We start from the raw sequence: 27097 nt of genomic DNA, 5'->3' as shown, positions 1-27097 counted from the left end.
TGCCAATACCCTTCTTTCATTTTTCAAGTGAAGAATACTTACGAAACTGAGATATTTGCTTAATTAATAAAATGAAACCAAATCTTTGAATTCCAATACTTTTTTTTATTAAAATATATATAAACAGTTGTCATAGCAACATATGAAATTGCTATCATATCAAATCAAAATGGATATCAAAGGATTGTCAAGGATATCAAAGACATAAAGAAATCATATCTTTTTCATTTAGATAAATCTTAATGTTCAGTAAGGTGAAATTTTAACTGAATGAAACTCCTTTTGTTTCTCATGCTTCTTGGGTTGCTTGTAGTAAACAGACGGTTTCTTGAAATCCAAAGTCGTCAAAAAGTGTTCCAGTGTGTCCCAGCCTCCTCCTAAGCGCACAACCACATTACTTCCTCGAACGATCTGAAAAGTCAAAACACAAGAAAAAGACAAAAATACATCAATAAATTATTACAACGCAAAATATTTTGGACTTATTTTAACACATATCATTCTGATGATTATAAAACAAAGCATTTTTTTCAGATCGAAATATTAGTTCTGAAGAAAAAATTAGTCTTCAGATTTTCTAAAACTTTAGTTATCAAGTACATAACAAAATAAATAAAACAGAAAATAATCACTTCTTTAAATTCAATTTCAATTATTTCACAGATGTTACTTAATATATTTGTCTTCTATTGAATATTTCAATCAATTAAATTAAATTAAAGGTGTATACAATTTTGTTCATTAATTTTAATTAGTAGACACAAAGAAATAAATGAAATATATAAAACAGCTGCTATATCATTATTCATTCTTTCCTAAAATTTTTAAACAATTTTAGAAATTACGTCGAAGTATTAATATAGTTAAAAAGACTAAACTAATGCTTTATACCAAGTTTTTATCATATATGAAAAAGGGATATTAAAAAAATTAATTAAAATAATCTAAAAGATGAAGAAATTAAAATTTTTTAGTACTTCTTTATATATTTTATTCATCAAATAATTTAATAACAATTTTTTTGCAATTAAAAATTAGAGTAATTGATAAAAACACTGCTCAATGCTTGTTTAATTTACAGTATTCTGAGATCATTTCCTCTAAATGTCTATCTATCAGCAGCAGAAGCAGAAGACCACTTTCATTTTGAGTTTTAATGTTTTAAATATTCCTTGACGAGAGAGATTAAATTATGCATAAACAAGAAAATTTTCCATTTCCTTTATTATTTTTGATTCAGTCAAGGTATTCTTTAATCAAGGAATGTTTCCTTGTATGTTTTTTTATTACAATATATAGTTTTCTTTTTTGTCTAGTCTTGGTGCAATTTGGCATCTACGCTCCATCAAAACAAAAGTCGTTATTAACTTTTCAAAGGTCCAAATAAATAAATAAAAAAAATTAGACGCAAGTTTTTAATGTTTTTCAGTTATATCTTTAAACACTATTATCTCAAAAAATTAATTTTTACACTATCTTAAAAGTGGCAAAGGTTATATTTCTAAATATACAAATTTACTTACCATAAATTTCCTCCCTAATTTTAATTTATTTATATTTAAAAAAATTAACTTGATACACCCTTCGTAAAAATATTTTTACTATTAAAATAGGATATATACTAATTTCAATGTTCCATAAACTATACAACTGCATACTTCTGACATAATTAACATTAATATACTCCTTATAATTAACTCTGAAATAGGGCCTGCGCTTTCATTTTTATTTCATTGCGTATATATATGCAAGAATTACGATTTGTAAGAGATTAATTCCATCGAATTCATATTTTTCCATCTTATAAAGTAACGAGGTGAAAATTTAAACTAATGTATTCCGTAACAAGAATTTAAATCGTCAGGAAAGAATATATTTTGAGCAAACTAATTGGTCATCAAAGGTAACTAGGGTTTAAAAAATGACTTAAGTGAGTCTCTTCACTTGATATCATAATCATTCCTCAAATAAAATTCGAATGTCATGAAGTATCTAACTGAATTCCTCCTACACTGTGCTGTGACGTCGTGCCTTTTCTTCCATTTGTAAGATTATTCACAGAATTCAGTTGCGTTGTAAGAATATAAATCAATAAAATCATCATTATCAAACTGCGGCATCATTTTAATTAAAATTAATTAATGGTTATTATTTTCTTTGAGATAGTGCTTTTTAAAAACACGCAAAAAAAGTTTTAACTAATGGTAGTTTCGAAGTTGAAGTACAATTATATCTGGACATGAAAGAAAATTAAAGATAAAAATTCTTAAGCTAAATTCTTTCGTATTTAAAAATGATATCGGTAAAGCTGAAAGAGGACGAGTAAAATTTTTTTTCTAATTATTAATTATGGAGTAAGATGAAGATGAGAAAATATTATCTTTTTCAGCGAAAGTTTTAGTAAAGATTAATGATTTATTTACGAATACCAAGAAGTTACTTTTTTGAATTTCTAAATATGTTTTCTGCAAAAGTAAAGAAATAAAAACATAAAAAATTGTCGTTATTTTATTTGCTGTGAATAATTAATCTGTGATAGTGTAATATCAAGCAACATTTACTGAAATTTATTTTGAGAATATGTTTCAATTTATTCATTCTTACATGAATGCACTTAACTAATAAGAAGCTTACAAAAGACTTACTCTGAGATAAACATTTTTGCCACTGAAGTTGTAATGACCTTCGGATACACGATGTATTTTACTCTCGTCTTTAAGATATTTCTTTGCTATCTCCAATACCTATAAAGAATTCAATTTGGGTTAGAAATAAAAGATGTTCTGAAATATGGAATTGATGAATATGTTAAAATATCTCTTGCTTAGCGCAATGGATGATTCAAGAAAGAATTCATTCATGACAACACTCACAAAAATACAACAAGAGATTAAATATCAAAGACATAAAAAGAAAGGATTGCATGTACTCATTTATATACACAAAAGTGACGTAACCATTAAACGAGATCTCGTTTCAATCGGCGCATGTGCAAAACTAGCCAATAGTAGCTTACATAGATTGAAGAATCTACTTAAGATAAAAGGGCGGAAACTGGTATTGAATTTTAATTATTCCAATCATATTTGTTTTCATTTCATTCTTATCCCTGCTAATGTTATTTTCTAAAATAGAATTTTATTTACATTATGTAACAATAGAGCTTCATCGAGCAAACAGATAAGTAAATAGAAGGTTCCACACTTTTTAAACTAATTTATTTTGTACTAGCGTTTACCCGCGACTTCGTACGGGTGGAAATTTTGATGTGTATGTGTGAGAACTGACGGTCTGATCACAATGTAAAATGATATCAAAAGGTATCATTATGGTGCTGTTGAAAACAGAGCCTGATATGATATAATCAAGAAACCTGTAAATCCCTGAAAGATGTACGAGAAAATTTCAACATTTATTTTTATTCCAATACCGTTTTGTATACAACATTAAATGGCTTATTATTTTCCGTCAGCACATGCACGTTTTAGGCACTTGAAAGGCGTGAACAACCAACGTATAATTGACCTTGTGAGAAGCTGGAGTGCTCAAATGAATGCCTGTCACTTTAAACGTTTGGCCCTGGGATTTGTTGATCATCATTGTAAAAGCCAATTTTAAGGGAAATTGTAACCTCTTGAAACAAAATGGCAAGTTGTTTGGAATAAAAGGTAGGCGGGGAATTAAAACGCTGTCTCCTTTAGAAGCTCCTGCAATAATGGTAGCTTTTATAAAAAGCCTTGACCGTCGCTCAATTTCGGCTTCTTCGTTACCCATGAAACAGACTTGTATAAGAACTCTGGTTGCCTGTTCGAAGTAGCGAGTAGAGACCCAATTCTATGATATACTTGACCTTGAATGGTAAAAGTCGGTGAAAATCCTGGCATTGCAATCATTCTGTTAGCACCAAAAATGTCATATGAAAACATGAATTATAGTTTTGCTGATTAGTCTGGTCAAAACAAAATCAAGTCCGTATCCGTTGAAAATACAGCTGTCGACAATCAGAACACACTGCGCATGCGTGAATTTTCAACACCAATCGGAGCAACGCAAATGCGTGAATTTTCTACGCCAGTTGGGGTAATGCAATACAGATTAGAAATTTTTAAGTTCTTTTATTCTGTTTTATTTTAATTCAAAAGTACTTCAGAATGAATCCAAACGATTGGTTAATTAACAATGTTTAATTTTAAATGCATCAAAAACTAAGAAAATAAACAGAATCGTTTGAAATAATCTGTCGAAAACATGTGTAGCCTAACCTCAATAGCGTGGGAAAAACCTGAAGCCTTACTCATTTGACGGTGAGGAAATGAAAAGATTTTTGGCAGGAAAGTTAGTTTTTAATTAATAAAAAATTAACCACTTAATTAACTGAAATAAATAATAGCCTATGCCCTATTGCATACTATAATCTATCTCTGTGCCAAATTTCGTCCAATTCCATTCAGGCGTTCTAGCATGATTGACTAACAAACATCCATCCAAACTTTCACATTTATAATAGTAGTATAGATTTTTATGCATTAAAACATAATATCATTCACATCGATTAGAAATGAGCTAAGTCGGAAATTTTTTATTTAAAGTTATTTCAAGTATATTATTCCTTGAATTCAGAATTATTTTAATTCAATATTAAATTAAAAAAAACACCATCAAAATTTGCAACAATAAAAAAAAAGAAAAAAAAAGAAAGAGAATTTTCACATCATTGTTCTTTAAAGTAGATCTTTTGGACTCAGCGCCAATATGACTCGAAGCAGATAATTAATAATCCTATAAAAATCATTACCCGTAATGAAATATTCCTTTAAAATTAACTTAACAATAAATTCAAAAATAACTTTTTCTCCTGTTAATGTTATGTGGATATTTGGCGAGGTGCCGCAATCGTTATTTGACCACAGGTTAAAGTTACAATGCGAGTCTGAAATAACTCTTTTGTAGCTTCAAAATGGAACATTAATCCTATACAATTAAAATGACTAAAATTATTTCTTGATCAGAATAATGAAGAAATAAAAAAAAATGCTATTTGTTGTAGCACAGTGGTTCTTAACCTTTTTAAGCCGCTACCCAAATTTGAGAAATATGCTCATGTCGCGACCCAAAAAAAAGTTAAAATTTTTCATTGCTTTATTTTAGATTGTATTTTTAAAAAATCTTCAATCCTACGATGAAAATTTTTTTAACTCACAATTTTTTTATTTATTTTTTTAATAATAAAGATAAACAAAAGTACTTTTCGATCCAAGGAAAATTTATTTAATAATCAAGTGTTATTAATAATTTTTATTGACCAAATTAAAATATATTTATAACTTTTTGAAAATAATTGACATTTTAACTTATTCCTAAAAAAAAAAAAAAAGAAATATCAAAGCATATGTTAAGTCTTTTAAATTTTAAATGCAAGTCATACAGTTTTAATGAGAAACTTGTGCTTGAATACATTTTGAAAGATCTTCAAACCTCGGTTGAATGCTTGTCAAGGAGCACCTTATATCTATTTCAGGATTTAACTTGTTCCGGTAATTGTTTTTGATTACACACAGAGCCGAAAAACCAGCCTCACACATATATGTTGTTGCAAAGGGCAATAATACTTTTAGGGCTTCTTTAACAATTATTGGCTTTTCGGTTTTTAATTTTAACCAGAAAGCACAAAGATTCAGTGTTTTTGTAGAAATTGTATCGAAGTGCTTGGTCACTTTGTATTTCTATTAATTGCTCTTGAAATTGATTAATATTAACAAATTCCTCATGCAAATCACTTACATCAAAATTAAATGGCATTCGAACCCAATTATATTTGAAAACATCGTCTACAGGGAAATATCGATCAAAGTCTGCTATTAGTTTTTCTAAATGATTAATAATAATTTTCTGTATTTCAAAATCTGTGATATCAATATTATTGTCTTCAACAAGTAAATTAAGAGTCGGGAATGAAGCAAGTTTCTTTATTTCAACCTTATTTCTCCATAATTTGAGTTTATTTTTAAAACATGTAATTTTTTCAGTTAGTTCACATTCATTTTCGATTGTTGATATTTATTCAAGTCGTCATTTCTAAAATGTCTGAAATTTGTTGTATAACTAACTTTTTTGGTTCGACTCAGCACGACCCAAGAAATATGCTTCGCGACCCAATTTTGGGTCGCGACCCATAGGTTAAGAACCGCTGTTGTAGCATGACATTAAGTTAATACTACCAGAATCCGGTTCCTAATTCTTTTTAATAATATTATTTATTATATTTCAGTTTTTAAAAAAATTATTTCTTCTCGATAAATATAAAAATGTATTCTAATGAATTGCTCAAGTTTGCAATGTTTTTTTCCTTACAGAATGAATTATAATTCTATTTCAGCAAGAAATTATGCGCTAGGAATTTATAATAAAGGTTAAAAGAAGATAAAAGCTTACAAATTTCAAATATTAAAAGTTTTGACATATCGTTTAAGTTCATGACTCATTACAAAAAAGTTCTTTTATAATGTAGATTGTTGAGGTTTCATTAATCCTAATGGCCTTTCATTAAAAACAGACATTAAAGAGAAAACATTGCGCCACCGTTTACTACCGAAAAAAAAAAAAGATAACATATACTTAAGTTGCATTTCTTTTCTAAGAATGCCGGTTTTTAGTTTTAAATTTTTTAACCGCTCCAATCTTTAAAATATTTCTCGAAAATATCAAAAATTGCTGTATGCATAGAAAGCACAATAATTAAATAAACATCGTATATTTAGTTATCATAAAACAATACTAGTAAATATTTATTTCAGCGATTAAAAAAGCTATTTGTAAAAATTCCTTTTCTTCCCCGTTTCATTTAAGAATATTTGATTATCGATATAACTGTATAGTTGGTAAATTACTCGGCTTTGCTTTTAAACATAAGAAAAATTTCAGAAATGGTACAACTGTAAAAAATACAAAAAATAATACTCTCTTCCTTTTTAAAATACAAAATTCCTTTATTTAAAGAAATTTTAGGGTGTAAATCAATTAGAATGTAAACTATGATATTTAAAGACCTTTTTCGTGAGTTTACAAACGTTATAAAAATTAGGAAGGGGATTTTTTTAGCTGCATTTCAAAATAACTCCGATGCTATTGAGTTTCATGTATCTATTAATTTTCTAAGAACAGTGAATAATGTTACATATTTTTCTACTGTTATTTAGATCTGTTCCTATCATGCCGATAAAAGTGGGACTGAAAAATTTTTCTCTGAAAATGGAGTAATTATTTTTGATTGTTTTATTAATACCTAAAACTTTTAACTAGGAAAAATAAGTAGCTGCTTACGACCGCAAGTAAATCAATCGATTAAACAGTTTGCTCCCTAGTTACTAAATGAATAAGTTTGCAAAAAATATATAGTTTTATGAATGATAAAAGCCTATATAATATAAACACTTTCCAAGTAGGGGTCGTGTACTTTTAATTTCCTTATTATCTTATTAGATTATTTATAAAACCGAAAACCTGTTATAATAATAACGCATACAAACTTGAATACCAAGCAGGCTAGATTCGTAACAAATAAATATTCACAAATTTAATAAAATATAAAATATTAACCTAAAATGAATCATTTAATACATTAAAATGTACCGATATGAAATTAAAATGATCATTTAATTAAAAAAGGGCCCTCATAATGTACACTACATAGGTCCTCAAAGTATCTACATTCGGCACTGTTCACATATTTTATAAAGTATCTACACATTCAGAGCTTTTTTTAACATCAAATATGATGATGAGGAAAAAAAGTGTTTATATAACATATAATGTTTCATTTGCAGTGAAACATGCAGTTATATATTCATTTCGCATAAATTTTAATAACATGAATGTACATGAATTTTAATAAATGATAGAGAGTAAAGCCAATATTTTTCCTTCAAATCTTTGGCAGCGATATGAGATCGATCTCAAATGCTTGTTAAGAAAATGGCGTGAAAAGGATTCACTCATTTTGTGTAGTTTTTTCTCGAATCGGTAACCCGTTACTATAAACACAAGACCTTCCAAAAGAATTGGACTTATTATTCGACTATCTTGGGTTTTCAGCGCACAACATTCCTTTTTCAGAAATGTCACAGATTCTCTAATTATTTCAAAGTCGGAACAAAACACAACCATCTGAGCAATTAGTTTCGCGACAGTGATAATTAATCATTATATTTAATTATATATTTATGCTCTTAAAGATCAACTATACTCTCATTTGCTCTCTGATTTCGCGCCTTTTCAATAATAAATATTCATATGTTAATCTTTCTTAATCAATGTCGTTCTAATTGAACAGACATTTTCATCTTTGATAGAAATATGCTTTGAAAATAAGAATCTCTTAAGCAGAATTTATTCTATCTTAAATATTTATATAAACACTGTCTTTCTTGTATGTTGCAATCGTTAATAAAGTTTATTCAAAAGTTATAGATTGCCCTCTTTTTTCTTCACCGAATTATCCCCCGTTTTCTTTTTTCTAAAATAATCAAACGTTGTTTTTAATTGAAAATCATACTCTTAGAAACTGATCTTACATTCATTATAAAGTTAAGTAATTTTAATTGGTCACGCATCTGTAAATGGTAACACTAATTAGAGAGGAATCAAATACAAACCACATTCCAAAATTTTGTAACCACACATGGTTACTCTTCTTCTCCTATTTAAAGGCATTCGGATTAAATTTGAATCACCGGACCGCCGCGACAGCAATGGCGGGAACTAAGGGCCATCAACAGCTACAGTACAACACTTCCCGTGGGAAACACGTCCCATCATTGATAGGAGGTAGCCGACCCCTACCATTTCTGTACCCACCATGGGGTGAAAACCAAACACCATGCTGAAAGCTTTTCATCCTCTTTCTGAGGTGCTCCCCGGTGGAAGTCCAAAACTTTGTAAAGTCACCAATGAAAATTCCATGAAATGTAATCAGCATAATATGAACCCATTAATAGATTCTTAAATATATTAACTTACCCTTTTGTCAAGGGTAGATCTCTTTCTCTGTAGCATTATGGGAACATAATCCGAGGGTCGATTCTCCGACTTTTCCACTATGCTCTTCGAAGATGCAATGGATGAAGAGCTTCTGTAGAGGTTCGAATTGGATCTCATTCGACTGCTGATTGTATCCGACCTCACCGACGACAAACTTCGTCTCATCGGTGGAGACGAAATCCGTGGCAAGGTCATCTTCTGACTGGGCTCATCCTGCAGGTGGTTTTCAGATCGACTTCTGACAACAACCACCACGTTCTTGTCCTTCTTCCTGAGAGGAATTCCACTGCGTTTCAGGGAAGAGTTGGGAGAGGAGTTCTTGGAGTAAATCGAATTCGGGGAAGGACTCCTGGGTCCGCTGGAGCACCCCGAATCCCAGCGTTGGAATTTAGTTGGAGACGGGATAGTGGTGGCGTAGAAAAATTCGTCTCCTGAACATTCTGAGATGTCCTCTTCCTCTAAAGCCAAGGTTGCTGTCTCGGGAACCTGGATGGGTGGAGGAAGCAGAATTCCGTATTTGGAAGCCAGACGGGACAGTTCTAACAGGCAGAGGATCACAGTACGAGGCTGTGTCTGAAGAACTAATATAATAATGAGAAAATATATGATGTAAGACATTTTGAAAATTTCTTATGTTTATACAATAACTCACTATTGCAATTTGTTATATTTTTAGTTATTTTTAGCTAATAAATTTTTTACTAATTACTGAAGCAAGATACGAGGCCTTTGATTTTTAAGTATTGATAATTCTATATATTGATATTGATACCAACATAAACCAACACCTCTGTAAAATACATGCAAGTTGTTTTTGAGATGATGTTAGAAAAAAATCCATATTTTGACTGATATTTAATTCAATTTTAGTGCAAAGGAGATCTGAAAGCTATAAATTTTATCCTTTCCCATTTAAAATAATCTTATGTTTTTTCGAAATAAAGCTTTACATTATCGCATTTTATTAAAAAAATTTTTAAGCTTAAAATTATTTTTATTGAATGGTTTCCATAACATAAAGTCTTTATTTAATTTTACACCATTTCCTCAATAGATTTATTACTACCAAGAGATTAAGAAGATCCGATGAATTAATTTTTGTTAACCCATTGAAATAAAAGCAATTAAATTCTACACTAATTAGTCTGAATCTTAAGGAAGAAATTAAAAAAAAATTCCGAATGAAGTTTACTAAAAATTCCAACATTTATTAACAATTTATTGAAAGCATTAAAAAAAATCATCATTATGTTGAGTGAATAAATAATTTGCTAATTTATAGCGAATAATCTAAGCAAAATAATAATTTAATTAACAGAATTATGTCTATATAATTTAAATAAGCTCGTAACTTGCAGCTCTTAAAAAAGTTGATATTCCTTTGAGACAATAGCAATATTAATTAAAGCTATTCTTTATGGCAGATATATTTTGGTAGATATCTTCAATTCATTGAAATAAAGATTAAATTTATAAATGATGCCTTTGCGATTTGGATCTGCATTTGAATCCTGAATGAACTATAAGAAAATTTTGAACGTTTTATTAAAAAACAAACAAACATATAAACTGAAAATGAAGTATTAATTTAAGATACAAATTTCACTTTGTACTTCATTAAATTGAAAACCTACTTTATTCACATAAAAAAGAATAACAGCAGCAGGGTTTAAGAAATTCCAAATTCTCCTTTTAAGAGCAGGAAGTTTCTACTCGTGAGATTGATGAGTCTTTCACTGCACAAACATTTTCCTTTTAAGAAAACAACTTTTACAGAGACAGTTGGCAAGAACTTTATAATCTCGGTAAAACCGGGTGATTTTATTTTCTCACTTTGCTAATAATATAAGAGAAAATGCCAAATTTTAAAATTGTTTGAAAGCTTTTAAAATTTTTGAGTTCTGATATCATCAGAAGCATTTTTATGGTTTTTCAATTTTAAATATAGTTTTATGCACTTCTGCACATTTATAAAAGATTCAAGAAAGTTTCTTTCGTTTGTAAGCAAATACAATAAATATTTAGTTAAAAATACACATTTTCCATTCATGTATTATTTAAGTATTAACTTTATTATAATTCAGTAATAAAAAGTTCCGTCAAAAATACCAACATAAAGAAGTACCTGCTGAATTTTCAGGATATGGAATCTAAACAAAACACAAATGGTATTAAAAACTGTAAAATTTTTCATTGAATTAAAAGGAGAAAAAAATATAACAAAATTGATACGATTCCAATTTGTTAAAAGGAATTTTTGTCTCCTGAATATTTATGTACCATTGCAAAAATATACATCCAAATATGTATTTTTCCAATTTTTATTTTTAAACATTTTACTGGAAAAAAAAAAAACTTATTCATGATTTGGTTTCCTTGCATCGTTCCATCTTATTCGATTATCCCTCCCGTATTTTTTTTTTTTCATAACACTTTCGCTCTAGTAACGGAAGTCAAAAATGGAAAGAAAAAATCGGAATATTCCTTAACAAGGGAAAATCTATAAGTCAGAAGACATGTGATATAAATGAAATTGACAGTTCCTGTGAGTTTCGTAGGAGAGGAAGAAAAAAAAAAGAAAAAGAAAAGAAAAAGAGAGAGAGACCGAGGGATAAATGAAAAAGAGAACCGAAATGGCTGTCTTACCCAGTCCGTCGGATTCGAAAAGAACAGCGTCTCTAACTCCAAAACTTTTGCACCAACGGATAAACATTTCAGCGTTGTCTCTGGCGAAAAATGTCTCTCGTTTGGCACTTTCCCAATACTTCAGTTGCAAGACTCGCTGGAAAAAACAAAAAGAAAAAAAAATTTGTTTGGAAATGAAATATTACTTATGGCTTGTAGAAGGCACGTAACCGTAGGTGTCCGAATTTTCAGAACACTGATTTTCTGGAACCATTATCGTAAGAGTATAAGACCTGAACTGATCTGAATTAATGAAATTTGATGTGCTGCAGTAGTTTGGTAAGAGTTCAACTAATTTCCTTTCACACAAAAGTTTTGACATCATTCATGAAAAATATGTGTGTATTAAAAACCATAATTTTGGTCTATAAAATTATTAATCAATGATTGGCGATATTTACTATTACAAGGGAAATTGCCATTTTTATAAAAAGTAACAAAAGATGGATATTAAAATACAATTCGATCTTGCGCAGAAGAAAATTAGATAAAAGAAAACTGAATGTACTCTAGTTGTGCATATTTTTCTACATTTTTGTGTTAAAAAACTAAGATTAGTTGAACCGATCAATATTAAGATCGATATTATCGATCGATCGTTTATTTTTAAAAGTTGAAAAATATCGCTTATTTAGTTTATAATAGAGTAAAATATGACGCATTGCTTCCAGTAGATGAGTTAGAGTTTCTTTTCCCTTAAAAAAGACAAGTATGAGTCAGTTTCAGTAGAAAAAGTTTCAAAAACTGCCATAAATATAAAATTGCTACCTTAGTGAAATCTCTAGGCGCTCTTAGATAATATAACTGTTATTCCCCAAGAAAGATATTTTTTTTATTGATTTAATTTTTATCTTTATATGTGCCAATTTCAGTATAAAATTATAAACTGAAAGAGTAAAACCGTTAATTTCGACATACTTTCACGGAAGTTGATTTCAACATCTCCCTTATAAAAAAAATATAGAATTAAAATTTAAAAATAACTTAAAACAAAATAAGATAAAATGTAATATTTTTTTACTCCAATCTAAGTACCGTTTAATCATAGAATCGGACAATTTTTAAATTATAAAACAACATATCTTATTAGAATTTAAAAAAACAACATACTATAAAACTTGTAAAAGGAAACTAGGAAAGAATGCTGTTAGAACCATGTTACAAAATTTCATCGAGATTTTATTTCAATGAATAAGTTCGAGTACAATATCCTTGTAAATTGAATTTTCCTGAAAATACCACATAAGAAATTTGCTGCTTCTGGGGTCTTCAATCCTGTGGAGCTCTTAGTCAGCTACTTAATTTGATTATTATTAATTTATTAATCCATATCTGAATGTTTAAAGATTGCTTTGATCAACGAAAAAAATTATTAAAAAGGCCTCGCTTCCCTTCGTATTTAAAGATTACGCCTTCATGAACTTGGCTAGAAATTCAAAATAAAAAGAATTAAAATAAACAACAAAATATGATGCAGTTGTGAGATATGCAAAATTGCATGCATGTAATAAAATCATTGTTTCGTTTTGGGGTGGGAGGGTAATAAGGTAAAGTTTAGAAGTTGAATCAGTAGCTTTTTTGCCACAGCCATCCCTTTTGAGGTCACATATAGTGTTTACTCTCCTATGTTCTTCAGTTATTATTGCCTGGTTTTGCATAATAGATTTCCTTCCAAGTTATTTTATCTGAATAATTCAGCATACCGAAAATTTAGTTTAACCATTTGAAGAAAAAAATAACAAAAGAAGAAAAAAGATAATAAGATTTAGCTATAAAGTTCAAGAACTAAAGAACTAAAAGCATTAACTTTCTTCTCGGCCAATTCATTGAAAACCAAAAGGGTAAAAAGCCTTCTAAAAGTTCTTTTTAAAACTAAACTGTCATACTTTGGAACAGATTTAATTAAAAGATAGACTGCGTCGCAGTATTCACTTCGCGATTTTGGATCGTCTGCCAAAGAGATAAGTTTTAAAAATGACAAAAACTTTTCTAAAAAACTCGAATTTTTCTACCAATGTTATTGTTTCGACTGGAAAGAGTTCCGCTCTGATTTCCGCCCTCAAATTGCTTTTAATTCAATTGTTTCACCGCTCGCTTTCAACCGCGTGTTTTTGAAGTTTTGAATTCTTCTTCCAAATGTCAAATGTGCATAATTGAGAGTGAAGCTAATGAAACTTTTCTTTTGTGAAGTGAAAAAAGTACTTGGCATTTCATCAAACATGCCATTTAAACATGTCATTTTAAAGATGTTAACTTTAAAGAAATCCTTTTTTTTATGTTCAGAAGATTTCTAAACGACTTCTCTTTTGGATAAACGCAACTTAATTAAAAGTTTTGATTAAAATTTTTAACAGAAAATTGTTGAAACAGCGAATAATTTTTATGTATTTATATACTCTTTTATGTATTGTGTTTTTAATTTTTTTTATAATTTTAATTCTTCTAACCATAACCATGCTTGTTAATTAAAAAAAAAAAGAAATTAAAAGACAAATTCTAATCCAAAATTCAAAGCAAAAGTATGTTTTAGGCTTCATTCGCCTATCGTTATATTATAATTTTTCATTCGTCTATCTTTTATTTAAAAAATTTGCTCTTAATTTTATAGTACAAATTTGCAATTACTGTCTTTTATATAAATTTTATATTTTGTATGTAATATCTTTGCAACGTCCATATTTTTTTCCTATTTTTAAATCCATATTTTATTTTATTTTTTTAATCCTAAAATTTATCCTATTTTTTCTTGTTTTATACAAAAATTTTCATTATTTCTCTCTAAAATTTCCTCTACGTTTCTGAACATTTCTTCTCATTTTCCCCAGCATTTCTCCTATTTTTCCATAAAATTTGCGATATTTTTCCTTACATAAAATAATAAAAAGTAGTTGTAGGAAAAGCTTTAAAATATTTTTCAAAGGCTAGACATTAAATTGGCGGAAAAATGTTTTTCTATATAATCATGTTCTGTTCTTTATGAAGGTGAAGCGCTAAAATCATGATTAATCTTTTATTAATATTCTAATTTAAAATTTGAAAACTATCTTAGAGCCACTTATAACTTAAGAAATAATTACGTTCTTAATTTGGTAGAGATAGATCCAACCGTGTGCTCAGTAATTAATTTGACCATTGCTGCCATGAATATTAGATAATGGAATTTTTATCCCTTATCCAAACAATTATAAACAATGTAGTAAAATAAAATAATTACGTAATATCTCATGTGATAGCACATTGTCTTATGCTGGGTTATGATGTCAAGTCTTTTTCGCTTATAAGATGCGCCATGGATTCTAAAAGTGATACGATCAACGTCGAATTTCCACCTAGGTAAGTCGATTAAAAGCTTTATTTTCAAAGTAAAAATTTTTTAATCCTTTTTATTATAAAATATCAGGAATATAGTAATGATTTATAAAATACAATTATATTAATTACAAAACATTAGAACGCATTGATATTCTATAAGGAATGATTGATCAATTTCCGTTAAATACCTTTCGTTTACTTAATTATTAGATTATTAATAAACATTGAGATTCAATGGCATTTAAACAAATATGAGTGGTATGCAATTTTGAATCTTGATAAATAAATAAAAGAAATTCACCTTCACTAAATGAAATAAAAAAAATCTTTAACATTTGATTATGTTAAAAATATACTGAATTATGAAATTATATTGACTTTTCTATTAATTTTGAATCTTGATAAATAAATAAAAGAAATTCACCTTCACTAAATGAAATAAAAAAATCATTAACATTTGATTATGTTAAAAATATACTGAATTATGAAATTATATTGACTTTTCTATTAAAAGAGAGACCTCATAATATGAGGCATAATCTTCCTCTGGGCATGACAAAATTGATGTATGTCATGGGAGCACACATCATTTTCTATTATCTTTTCCTGAAATATTTGAACATTTTTAATTCGTAGACTTTAAAAATTCATATTATCTTATTTCATCATCATATTAATGAAAGTTCAATTGAGATAGAATCAAATTTAAAACTGAAAGCATATCAGCCTTTAATGAGCTTTTAAAATATAATTTTAAAGGGGTAAAGAGTACATTATATCGTTTTTATGGACAAAAAAAGGACAGTCAGAAGGACATCACCTTTTTAGATTTATTTATTTCAAAGTGGCCATTCTAAACGTGGCCTAATTTCTACATAATTGAGATAGGTATATGTTACAAATTGAAAAAAAATTATTTAAACGGCGTAAATAATTACATTTTATATTGTTTGAATCTATTAATGCTCCGATGAAAATACTACGATGTCTAACTTTTTATCAGTCAATCTCCCGGCCACCAATTAAGAATGAAATTTACTCGAGGTAAATTTTGAAATTTTAATCAATAAAAGTCTAGCAAGATTTTGATGTTTTTCGGGATAATTTCTGAAAACATTTTCTGCTCCATTTTAAATTTAAAAAAAAATCTTTTAAATTCTATTAACATAGTTTCTTGAAACTTCTTTTCTGAATTTTGATATTTTTTTTGTAGAAATACCCATATATATTTTGCTCAAGTTTCACTCAGTTTATTACTGCAAGAAAATGTAAGCCGTTTTCATTGTTTCATCACATATTTAATAGCATGGCTTTCTTCCATTATTAAAATTATCTTTATTATCTGTAAAATTTAGGTGAGAAATAAGAAAGTGAAATTATAGTACCATTGAGACAATATGCAATTAGAAAATAGTTTACCCGGATAGTTAAGTTTTTAATGGCTCTATGATATATCGAGGCATTTAATTCTATCAGGAAGGTATATGTTCGCAATAAACAGAACAAGCGTAAGGTAAGGTGAATAAAATAATACGACTTTAATATCTATCACAATTTGATGCTCAAAAATATTTTGTTGAGTATTTATGAACAACAAGTTATATATGAAAAGTTTAATTAAAATTAAACATAATTAATATCCCTGGTACCAATTGGTCACCGTAGGCATCTAGTGTTAAACAAACGCTACAAACTCTTCAAAAGCAATCATATCAAGCATATGATTATTTAATTCTCACATAAAATATCATTTGTAATTTGTTGTGATATATAATATAATGTTTTTTTATCATCTCAAACCAAACATATAAAAAATATTTTATATGAAAGCTGTGTGTAAGTTAGGTTATTTTTACATTATTTAAAGAAGTCTTTCAAGTCAGTTTAGTTATGGTATACGAAAAAATGATAAATTGAAATATAATATTTTGTTGTTTTGATTGGACTAGATCACGTTTCTGAATATGGTATTAAGCAATTGATTATTTTCTAACGTTATCCGATGAATAATTATTTACTTTTGAATGGAAGTTAATTAAAGCGGTTCGAGAGCTATATATTTAGTTGATGGTTGATTTAATACCAAAATAATAATTTGCAATTAGATGACATTTTTCATTTTGCGTGGTTATCAAAATCTATCAAGAACGCCAAGATCAAACAACATTCAAAATGGCGGGTCAGACCTGATACGAAAGTTATCGAATTTCTCTAAATTTAACTAGCTTTTGTTTCTGTGAGCATTTTTTTGACGCCAAACATGGATAAGTAAGTTAATAATTTAAAATTGATAAGATAAATAGCAAAAGAATGGATTCAACAATCAATTCTCTCCCCTTCAAATTCTATAATTAAAAAAACCAAATATACTCGAATCATTCTCAAATAGAATAGCTAAAAATAGAAAGGATGAAGCTTTTCTGGAAGTTTAGTTCTTTTTAAAACTAAACTGTCACACTATGGTGCAGATTTAATTAACCGATAGAATACTGGACATTCATTTCCCGATCTGAGATCTTTTGTTAGAGAGATTAAAGATAAAATGCTCAAAAACTTTTGTGAAAAAACTTGAAACTGAAGTAGAATTTTTCTGCTGACGTTATTGTTTCTAGCGGGGGAAGATCCGTTCTGATTTCCGTCACCATATTACTTTTAATTTAGTTCTTTCGCAGCTCATTTTAAACTGGGAGTGTTTCAGATTTTTGAATTTTACTTTTAAATACCAAATGTACAGAGTTGCGAAGAAATTTAATGAAATTTTTCTTTTATGAAATGATCTCAGCCTTTACATTACGTCAGACAGTCTATTTAAAAAGATATTGATTTTAAATAAGCTTCTTCTTTCAGATTTAAATTTTTCCCAATTCGTTTTGGGAAAGATAAAGATAAAAACATTCTTTCAGAAAACTTTGAACAAGTAATGTATGTATTGGTGAGTGCATTAGTATAAGGCGATAATAAATAAAACGAGATAATAATTAATAAACAATTTCTTAACAATTTAGAAATAAGATAACATTATTATCAGGACACTAATAGTATATTCAAGTTTGTTTGGAATATGAAGTTCGTGATATTTTGAGTAAAATAGAGAAGAAAAATTTTGTAGGCACAAAAATTTCAATAATTTGTACACTCCTAAATTCGAAATGATTTAACATAACAACGAATGGGATAAAGTGATAAATTTGAAAAAAAAAGCAATATGTTAAAAAGGTTAAAATTACAGTCAAATCTCTATACAATGAACTTGAAAATTCATGGAAAAAAATTAGGGGTATTGAAATTACAATATTATATTGAAATCTTCATCAGTTTTTAACTAAAAACAATTGATTTAATTTTTTTAGGATTTAAGAAAATCAGAAAAATTAAATTACCAAAGAAATTTATTTAAAAAAATGTACAAATAATAAAGATTTTTCAAATTTACTAATAATGTAAATGTTGAAAATTCACATTTTTTTTTGCTGCAGTTTAATTTTTATCCCTCTTCCTATTACCCTAACTAAGCTGCAATTTTCTTTTATACTTAAAAGGTTTTTCGTTTAGAGGTCATAGTCACTAAGAACAATCTAAAGTTTATTAGAATTTTAAAAAATCAAATGGATGAAACATTAATCACTCGTACATTTTGATTGCCTTTTTGTAAGCAGTCTTTCAGTCTTCTAAAAACTTCCGTTGAAATAAATATGGGCGAAACAATTCATTTTACTTACTTTAAATCCCTTTTTATGAAAGAAATCAATGGTGCTTCTTGATTACAGTATGCATACACATTCTTTTAATAAAGAAAGTTTTGTTCGATATACAGAAACTTTATTCGATATACAGAAATTTTATTCGATATACAGAAACATTATTCAATGCACAGAACTATTATTTTTTTAAGATTGCCATTTCAGTTGAAAATCCAAGTTTTTGGAAAAAGATTCGATATAAGAAAGCTCAGTGTTTGAGGGTTCACCACATTAAGCATTTAACTATAGCGAGAGCATCCTACTAAACATCTGTATGGACACTTTTAAATGACATTGCTTCCTTTTGTACTTATCTATTAATTGTATAATAGGAAGGGCAGAATAATGAAAGATGTTCCGTCCGGTCTATGATTGTGCCATCATCTGGCGACCATCGCAACGAATAGAGAGTAATTATACATCTACCATTGAAATACCACTGTCTTAATATAGCAGTTTGGTTCGTTCTTTTCTATACCTTTACTCTTTTATATTTCGGACTTCTGGATATCTGCTTTATGTCGAATCCTATTTGATCGGATTATTTCCGTCCGAGCTGGTAAGTGAAATTTTATGTCTCTCAAGAGGACATAATTAAATAAACAAAATTATAACGGAATAGAAACCTTCAACCTAGAAATAGAAATCTTATACTATGTTTCTTTATTAACAATCAAGACTATGGTATTATTTATTTGTATTATGCATGATATAAAATAACCAAAATTTAAAGGAGATTTACACGTCTAGTCCAAAATATTGTAATATATTAGACTTGATTCATTTACTTCTATTTTATTTTTAAAATTTACATTTAATTATTTAGTTGAGATAACATAAACATACATGTTCTGTAACATGCTGAAAATATACTTAAAAATGGTTTGAAAATTTATTTACTTCAGGGACGAAAAGTAAGATGATAAATTTGATATAACCGAAAAGTGTAATTTTTTTTTAAATTTAAAGACAGTGTTAATTTTTTTTTTTTTGATATAGTAAATATGTTTCGAAATGTTTGAAAGAAAACTTTAAAACTGATTAATTTTGAATTAAAAATTTGAAAAGCCCTCTCTGAGAGAATACCTACCTTTCAAGAAATAACTACTCGCCAAATTTAATAGTTCTAAATTCGTTTTGGGCAATTTTGTTTCCCGTTTGCTAACCTATAAATATCAATTCCTTAAAAATGCAATTTTTTAAGTTGATATTGTTATAAATTATTTGTTTATCGCTTTTTCTCCGAAACTTCATCATTAACACGAAAAAGATCAATAAATAAAATAATTATTGTCTTTCGGAATTTTGTTTAAAAAAAATTGTTTCCGCATTTCTTACTTTAATCTATGATCTAGAAAACTATAAGGCGAGATTTACAACGGTGATATGTCATTTTTAATAATAAAACCAAAGGATAATTAGCCCCAGAAACCGCCTATTATTTATAACTGAGGAAAGTTAATCAATTCTTAAATTCTAAAAAAAGTTAATCTTTATTTTGAATCACACCATTAACCCTAAAATAACAGTGTTCGCTTGAATTAAGATTTTTAGTGAGGATGAACTTGACGATGCTGGATTTGGGTCAGAGAACTAACAGATTAGATTGGAAAAATAAAAATAATGTTTGACATTAAAAAAAGAACGTGTGAGAAGAGATCGGACGAAATTTTCTGAAAGAATACCGTTGCCAGATTAATCAATCTCACAGCTTAATTAATAATGAATCGTTTGCTTCACAAACGGCGTGGTAATGAAAGACGTGTTTAAAATTCTTCTGATGACCAAGATTCCCTATTGATCCGTCCTTAAATCACGGGTATTCTTTTCACAAAAGAAGAAAATTTTTTTCTTTCGCGATTCTTCGTGAAATCGGAAAGTTATTGAGTCAGCCATTTTCTTTTTTGTTTTCGTGGAAGAATGTGTCTGGTATTAAACATTCTGGAATTAATGCTCCATTTCTGCTGAGATATGGTGATGCGGGATATTTTGTAGCTGCAAGATATATTGATTTATTCTTCTTAGTTCTTTGGAAGTTTTGCCATTAATTATGGAGATTCTGTTATATATATATAGTCAGAAAAATATCGATCATAATATTAAGGAATGTTTTCTTCAAGCATTTGAGATTTCGAGTTGAAATCTATTAACCCTAGTTTCAGCATTAATAACCCTAGTCCATTTTTAAACACAATAGCAATAAAAAAAATCCTAAATAATAATAATAATAATAAAAATGAATCACTATCCGACATTTCTGGTTTTTGTTGATGCCATTAGTTCCAGAAAATCTCTATCTAAGGAACTATATTTTTACAAAACATTTTGTTTACTAAAAATTAAAAAAAAAATTCATAGATTTAAAGCTTTATTTCTGTAAATTATGAATTTATTTTGCTGAATTTGAATATAATTTAATTTTTTTTTGTATTTCATGTTTTTACAGTAAATGAATTTTTGTAATATCGAATTATGAATTGCACGTAAGTTCAGTTTTGAGATTTATAAGAACAAATTGATTTGTGATAAAAATTCAAATACCTTGAAATCTGGTTTTGCAGTGAACACTTTTATTGTTAAATTGTATTTCCTTTAACAGTGTAATATTTTCATTGAAGTTAAAGATTGTTTAATTAAGCATGAGTATGTGACTGAGTATTTTCATAGCATATATCAATCTTTTTTTATGTTATCATTTGCTGATCATTCTATAGAGAAATTTCTATACAATTCAGCTATCTTTTCAAACTTATTGCATTGAATTTAATTTTTTAAATGATGCTTTGTTAAATATCAGTTAATCTATAGTTAATATATCTGTAGTAAATATATATCAAATATATATTTTGTCATTTCACAATGGTTGTCATGGTCAACTTCACGTATAACAGCAAAAACTGTTTGAATAACCCATCGAGTAGCAGCTCAGTTTAGATGATATTTTGTGAATACTTATAAATAAATTTATTTCATACATCAAAATTGCACTTTCGTTCAATAAATAATTTCGTTCAATTTTTAAATAAAAAAGTTATAACCAGTAAGAAAAAACAACAAATGAGATTATAAATACTTAAAAATGAAAAATCGCTTACTTCGCTTTTGCTTCCATAACATCCTCTTACTTCGTCGGCTTTTTTCTGAATGCACTTTGCCAGTTTGCACAAAATGACTCCCGTTGAAAGTTTCTGAATCAAGTTGTCAGTATCCACCAGAGTAGCACCTACAAAATGATAGATCAGTTGCTTATAAAATTTTGAATTAATTTTCTAAAACATTTGATTAAACATTTTACATCTGTATTCGAAATTTCTATGCTGTGTAAACAACATTTTTACTTCAGAGTGAAGTGATTTCGCACAAGATCAAAACATTTTCATTCATAATACATTCCGCTTTTGAAATTGAAATAATAACTTTATATACTCATAAAGTCCCTCTTTCTTATTCAGGGTCATCACAAATATGAAGATTAGCAGACAACATAAGGATAACTGGAAGTCTGTTTCATGTTTAAAATGAAAAAAAAACAAAAAAACCAGTTAATGACCTCATTTTTGATGAGGGATTGTATCATGGGTTTTATTGCAAGAGATGCATTATTTGTTACATCTAACAAAGAGCATTCAGCGCGATTTTATATATTATACTGATATGTCATGCATATTGTTACGGTTCGAATCTGATCTGAGATTATCGTCAGAGTTTGCCACTCTAATAGATGAGATAAGAGATGAAGAAATCTTATGGGGTCATTTTGTTACTGGTTTTCCGATTCAGAAAGTAATTATAAAGTAGAGGAATTATCTTTTTATTAATGACGCTCGGCGCATATTACTTGTCATGAAACTGTGTTGGTGGCGGTAAAATGGGGCCCTGTATTGCTTTTGTGTTGGATTGCAATCTGACTAAAATTTTTTCATTGCACCCTCCACCTAGGTCCAGATTTTTCTTTTCTTCCATAGGTCGAAGTTCAGTGGTTACCATGACAGAACAAGAGATACTGCTTTCTGATTCGATTTTATGCTATTTTTGAACAAAAAGAGAATTTTAGGCACTATCATGCATCTTAAAATAATAAAGGCAAGCGAAGTTTTGAAATATCAGTTAAAACGACGCAGAAATCATGAAAGGATTGATTGTTTTGAGCATTATCATGATGTCATCAAAAACCATCTAAGCGAGAAAATTAGAAAGGGAAAATTGGAAATTCCACTAGGACAAAGTATCGATTCATACCTCCTACTTAACAAGTCATTGGTTTTCGCAGAATCAAGTGACAGATATAAACTGAACAGCCATCAGGGCAGAACTCATTCCATTTGAAAACCTTTAAGGAGTACTTACAAGGGTAGTGCATATCCATAGTTCCAATTTTAGATTATTTAGGAATTAAGACAAAAAGTAGAGCAGAGTCGGTTCTCATTACAACCACACATTCTCCAAAGACTAATTTGAAACATAACTGACAGAATTTTCAATATAATTAAAATAAATGTATACAAATTTTGAATACAAAGTGCTCGAAAGATTCATAATTTTTGGAACAGCCTATTTTGTATTTAGTTTTTTTAGAAAATAATTATTTATTTAAAAAAATACAAATTAACATTCCTTAACTAATATTTCTTTGTTGTAATACACTTATGCTATGATTTCATATTATTATTTTGCGACTTTTGCTTCATTTGTTTTATTGCTATTTCAAAAAAATCGTCTGTCTGCATGCTTTTGATCCAATTAATTACCGAAATGCGAGTAATGCACAATTCCGAGGAAACCGAATACGTATTTTGGATGTTCTTTCTTCCAACCGATTAAAATTTGATATAAAAGTACAATTTCAGTCGCAAAATCAGGTATCAAATTCCATATATTTAAGACATCCCGTTTTTGCGCTTTCCCGTTTACATTTTTGCGAAGTTACAGACCGACAGACGTTAAACCCCTTGTCGGATTCGGTTCTAAATTTAATATATAGCTATACTTTAGACGTTAAAACTGTGTACCAAACTTTATCTACTTATCACTATTCGATTTATACATATTTTATTAACTTATATTCGGACAAGAGGAAAGACAAACTTCCTCAGAATGGATTTCGTTCAAAATCCAACCGAATTCTACAATTTTGGGATAAAAATCATATACCAAATTTCGTCTGACAGGCACAAAGGGTTTTTGAATTGTTTCTGTTACTTAAATCATGTTGTTCACAGACAGGCAGATAGACATAATTCCAAAAATGTGTTTTTCGGATTCAGAGAAAACCAAAACTTGTTAATTTCTCGAGTTCGAATTTTTGGACGAATTACAGGACTTTCTCTGTGTATTCTTCGAATTCGTGAAGGTAAAAAAAAAGCACCCTAATCAAATAATGTTTTAAAATAAAATTTATTTCTCGATTTAAGCACAGAATTGATATAATTTTTATTTCATTCTGTATCTTTTGTATAGTAAAATATTTTCTCGTATTAGTAAAATATTAAGTTTTTTAAATCAAGGGAATTGACATTTTCCTTTTAAATACAGATTTTTAGTTCCATTAAAATTTCGTAATTATAATGATCTGGATATCTTTCTTTTAGACAAACCGATTAAGAAAATTTTATCATTTAAAATATTTGTATTTGGAAAATTCTGACAGTTATCTTTGTTTATATCCCATTTCAGTTATTTTAAAAACATGGTATGGAAATCAAATTTAAATTTTCCAAGAAGTAAAAAATTTGGCATTAAGTTTAAAGTGTTATGATCTAACGATTATATCTATGTTTAAGTTTTATTTTAAAATAAGGCAATGAAAAATCTAATTTATTCAAACATGAATATAAATTTCCATTAAATTCATATTTTCCAATTTTTTTTTTCAATAACAAGGGTGCAGTTGTAAATAATTATGCATTTCATATTAATATTTTAACCGTTAAGAAAGTCAGTAATCCGGGCAAACGAGTTATACATCAAAAGAGATTAGGTTAGAAAAACAGAAAATTGAGTACATATAAACAAATTAGTTGAATAGTTAAAAATTCATTTGACTTACATTAAGAAAAATTTTGGAATAATCACTAACTAAATACTACATGAAATATAACGGATGATTTGAAAATCACGTAGAAAAAATCATGTAAAAAATTGTAGATCTTTAGTTTATCGGTCATCCGATTGTGTTATCATTTAATTTATTCCCTTTATAAAAAGAATTTTTTGAAAAAAAAAGCATTTCTATTCATTATTTTTCTATAACTTTGATTATAACTTCTGGAACAAAGTTTAAAATTAATAGATTGTTATTTGTTCATTATTTGATTCATACATTCAAACTTTAATATTAATTGATTGTTATTAATTCATTATTTGATTGACTGATTTGTTTCATATATTTAAAATTTAATATTAATTGATAGTTATTCATTCATTATTTGATTGACTGATTTGATTCAAACATTCAAAGTTTAATATTAATAGATTGTTATTCATTCATTATTTGATTGACTGATTTGATTCATACATTCAAAGTTTAATATTAATTGATAATTATTCATTCATTATTTGATTGTCTGATTGATTCATACATTCAAAGTTTAATATTAATTGATTTTTATTCATTCATTATTTGAATGCGTAATTTGATTCAAACATTCAAAGTTTAATATTAATTGATTGCTATTCATTTGTTATTTGATTGACTGACTTTATTTATACATTCAAAGTTTAATATTAAAAGATTGTTATTCATTCATTATTTGATTGACTGACTTGATTCATACATTCAAAGTTTAATATTAATTGATTGCTATTCATTCATTATTTGATTGACTGACTTGATTCCTACATTCAAAGTTTAATATTAACACATTATTATTCATTCATTATTTGATTCATACATTCAATAAATCAAATATTTTCCGATTTTTTTTTGTATTTGTTTTATTTGAATTTTTATCTTTTTAATTTACTTCTTATATTTTATTTCGTTCATACTTTCTTTTTTCTTTATATTTGCATTTATTATCTGAGGATATCAAAATTTTTTTTCATTGGAATAAGCAATTATTTATAATTTTATATTGCTGCACGTCTGAGAGAATTAATATTTAATTCAGATTGATTCAGAACGAATAAGGATGCATTTAACTGAGAAATGAATAATAATTTTGAAAATCTCATTCAAAATTTTTTATAATTGAATTTAAATTTTAAAATAGAGATAACGGCAGTTGTATTAAGAAAGAATTAAAACAGTAATGCGAAAATTAAATTAAGCAGTATTTCATAACGGATTAAACAATTAATCGATATTCATAGCACAAAATTTCAAACTGAATACATCTAAATTGTTATTTATTACTGAAAGTATCCATGGATAATAATTTTTTCCAAGTTAGAAAAGAATCTTCAAATCTAAAAGTTTTACTTCGATTCAAATAACAATTTGAAGATTGCAATTTGGAATATATTTGAATTTCTTTTTATGGTGACAGTACATTACTTACCCAGAGTGTTATTTATCCAAGCTGCCAGAGACCGCTTTTGAGCCTTTATTATTTCCTTTTCTTTCCCGTAAATAATCATTTTCATTCCATTAAACGCTACAAAATTCTTGCAAAGAGACGCTGGATACTTTAACACTTTGCAAAGGCACACTTATTTATCCCATTCGCTCTCGAGAAACCTTCGCCCCGTTGTAAAGTATGACCCTAGACGTTGGACTGTGCCAAGTTGAAGGTTGGAATCTCAGCAACTGGGCCAACTTCACAACAGGGCTCTTAATGAAAAGCACGCAAAGTGGTCAAAGGTGGCAATTAAACGATTGCATTACATCAGCCGTTGTGTTCCAATGGAGAAAGTGTGGTGTTTTTGCGTTGAAAAAGGATTGTTTGCCTCGTTTCCGGCTATTGAATCACCGTGTTTTGGTCTGTGTCCGAAATGGGTGGGGCTAGCATTCAGAGAGATCTTTTGTCCCAAAGTGGTGATGTTCACGGCCCAACGATTGTCGGGGTTTCTTTTTCACCAATTCTTTGCTTTCAGCTACCTGGTTGCGCAGTCTGCCTGTTGCAGAGAGGACCGCGTTCACGGTCACACGCGATGACCAGGGTTTGAGACGATTACGCAGTGCATTTAGACGGATTATCGCGTGGGATTTAAAATAGTATTCGCTTTCTATTTCAGGTGATTTATATTTTTTAGTTTTTATCCTGACCCCTTTTGAATGGCGAAGTTCAGCGACCTTTGGAAAAGTGCTACTAATGTTGTACTTGTTCTTTTAGGGGAATATAGTTCGAAGAGAAAGTGTCTGACCTTCTGTTTAAGCAGCATTT

General features: G+C 28.3%; 1 protein-coding gene across 1 annotated transcript; it reads right to left on the bottom strand.

The window, feature by feature from the left end:
• Positions 1-84: 84 nt before the first annotated feature.
• LOC129968630 (GAS2-like protein pickled eggs) lies at positions 85-26623 on the bottom strand. Its single transcript, XM_056082725.1, has 6 exons — positions 26273-26623; positions 21869-21996; positions 11683-11818; positions 9016-9617; positions 2646-2744; positions 85-411 (listed from the first exon to the last, which is right to left on the bottom strand). Exons 1-6 carry the CDS (start codon positions 26355-26357, stop codon positions 247-249), a joined length of 1215 nt encoding a protein of 404 aa, XP_055938700.1. The 5' UTR covers positions 26358-26623; the 3' UTR covers positions 85-246.
• Between the last annotated feature and the right edge of the window lie 474 nt (positions 26624-27097).

The sequence above is a fragment of the Argiope bruennichi genome, chromosome 5 (assembly GCF_947563725.1).
Source record: "Argiope bruennichi chromosome 5, qqArgBrue1.1, whole genome shotgun sequence".
NCBI lineage: Eukaryota > Metazoa > Arthropoda > Arachnida > Araneae > Araneidae > Argiope > Argiope bruennichi.
The sequence above is the reverse complement of the archived record's forward strand: the minus strand, read 5'-3'. Positions and strand labels throughout refer to the sequence as shown.

Bases quoted from the DNA above. Each gene is read 5' to 3' on its own strand.
- LOC129968630 (XM_056082725.1), bottom strand. From the start codon at position 26,357: ATGAAAATGATTATTTACGGGAAAGAAAAGGAAATAATAAAGGCTCAA. The intron at 11,819-21,868 runs GTAAGCGATTTT...TGTTTTTTCCAG, and splicing joins GTTATGGAAGCAAAAGCGAA to CGAGTCTTGCAACTGAAGTA. The intron at 9,618-11,682 runs GTAAGACAGCCA...TTATTATATTAG, and splicing joins TTTCGAATCCGACGGACTGG to TTCTTCAGACACAGCCTCGT.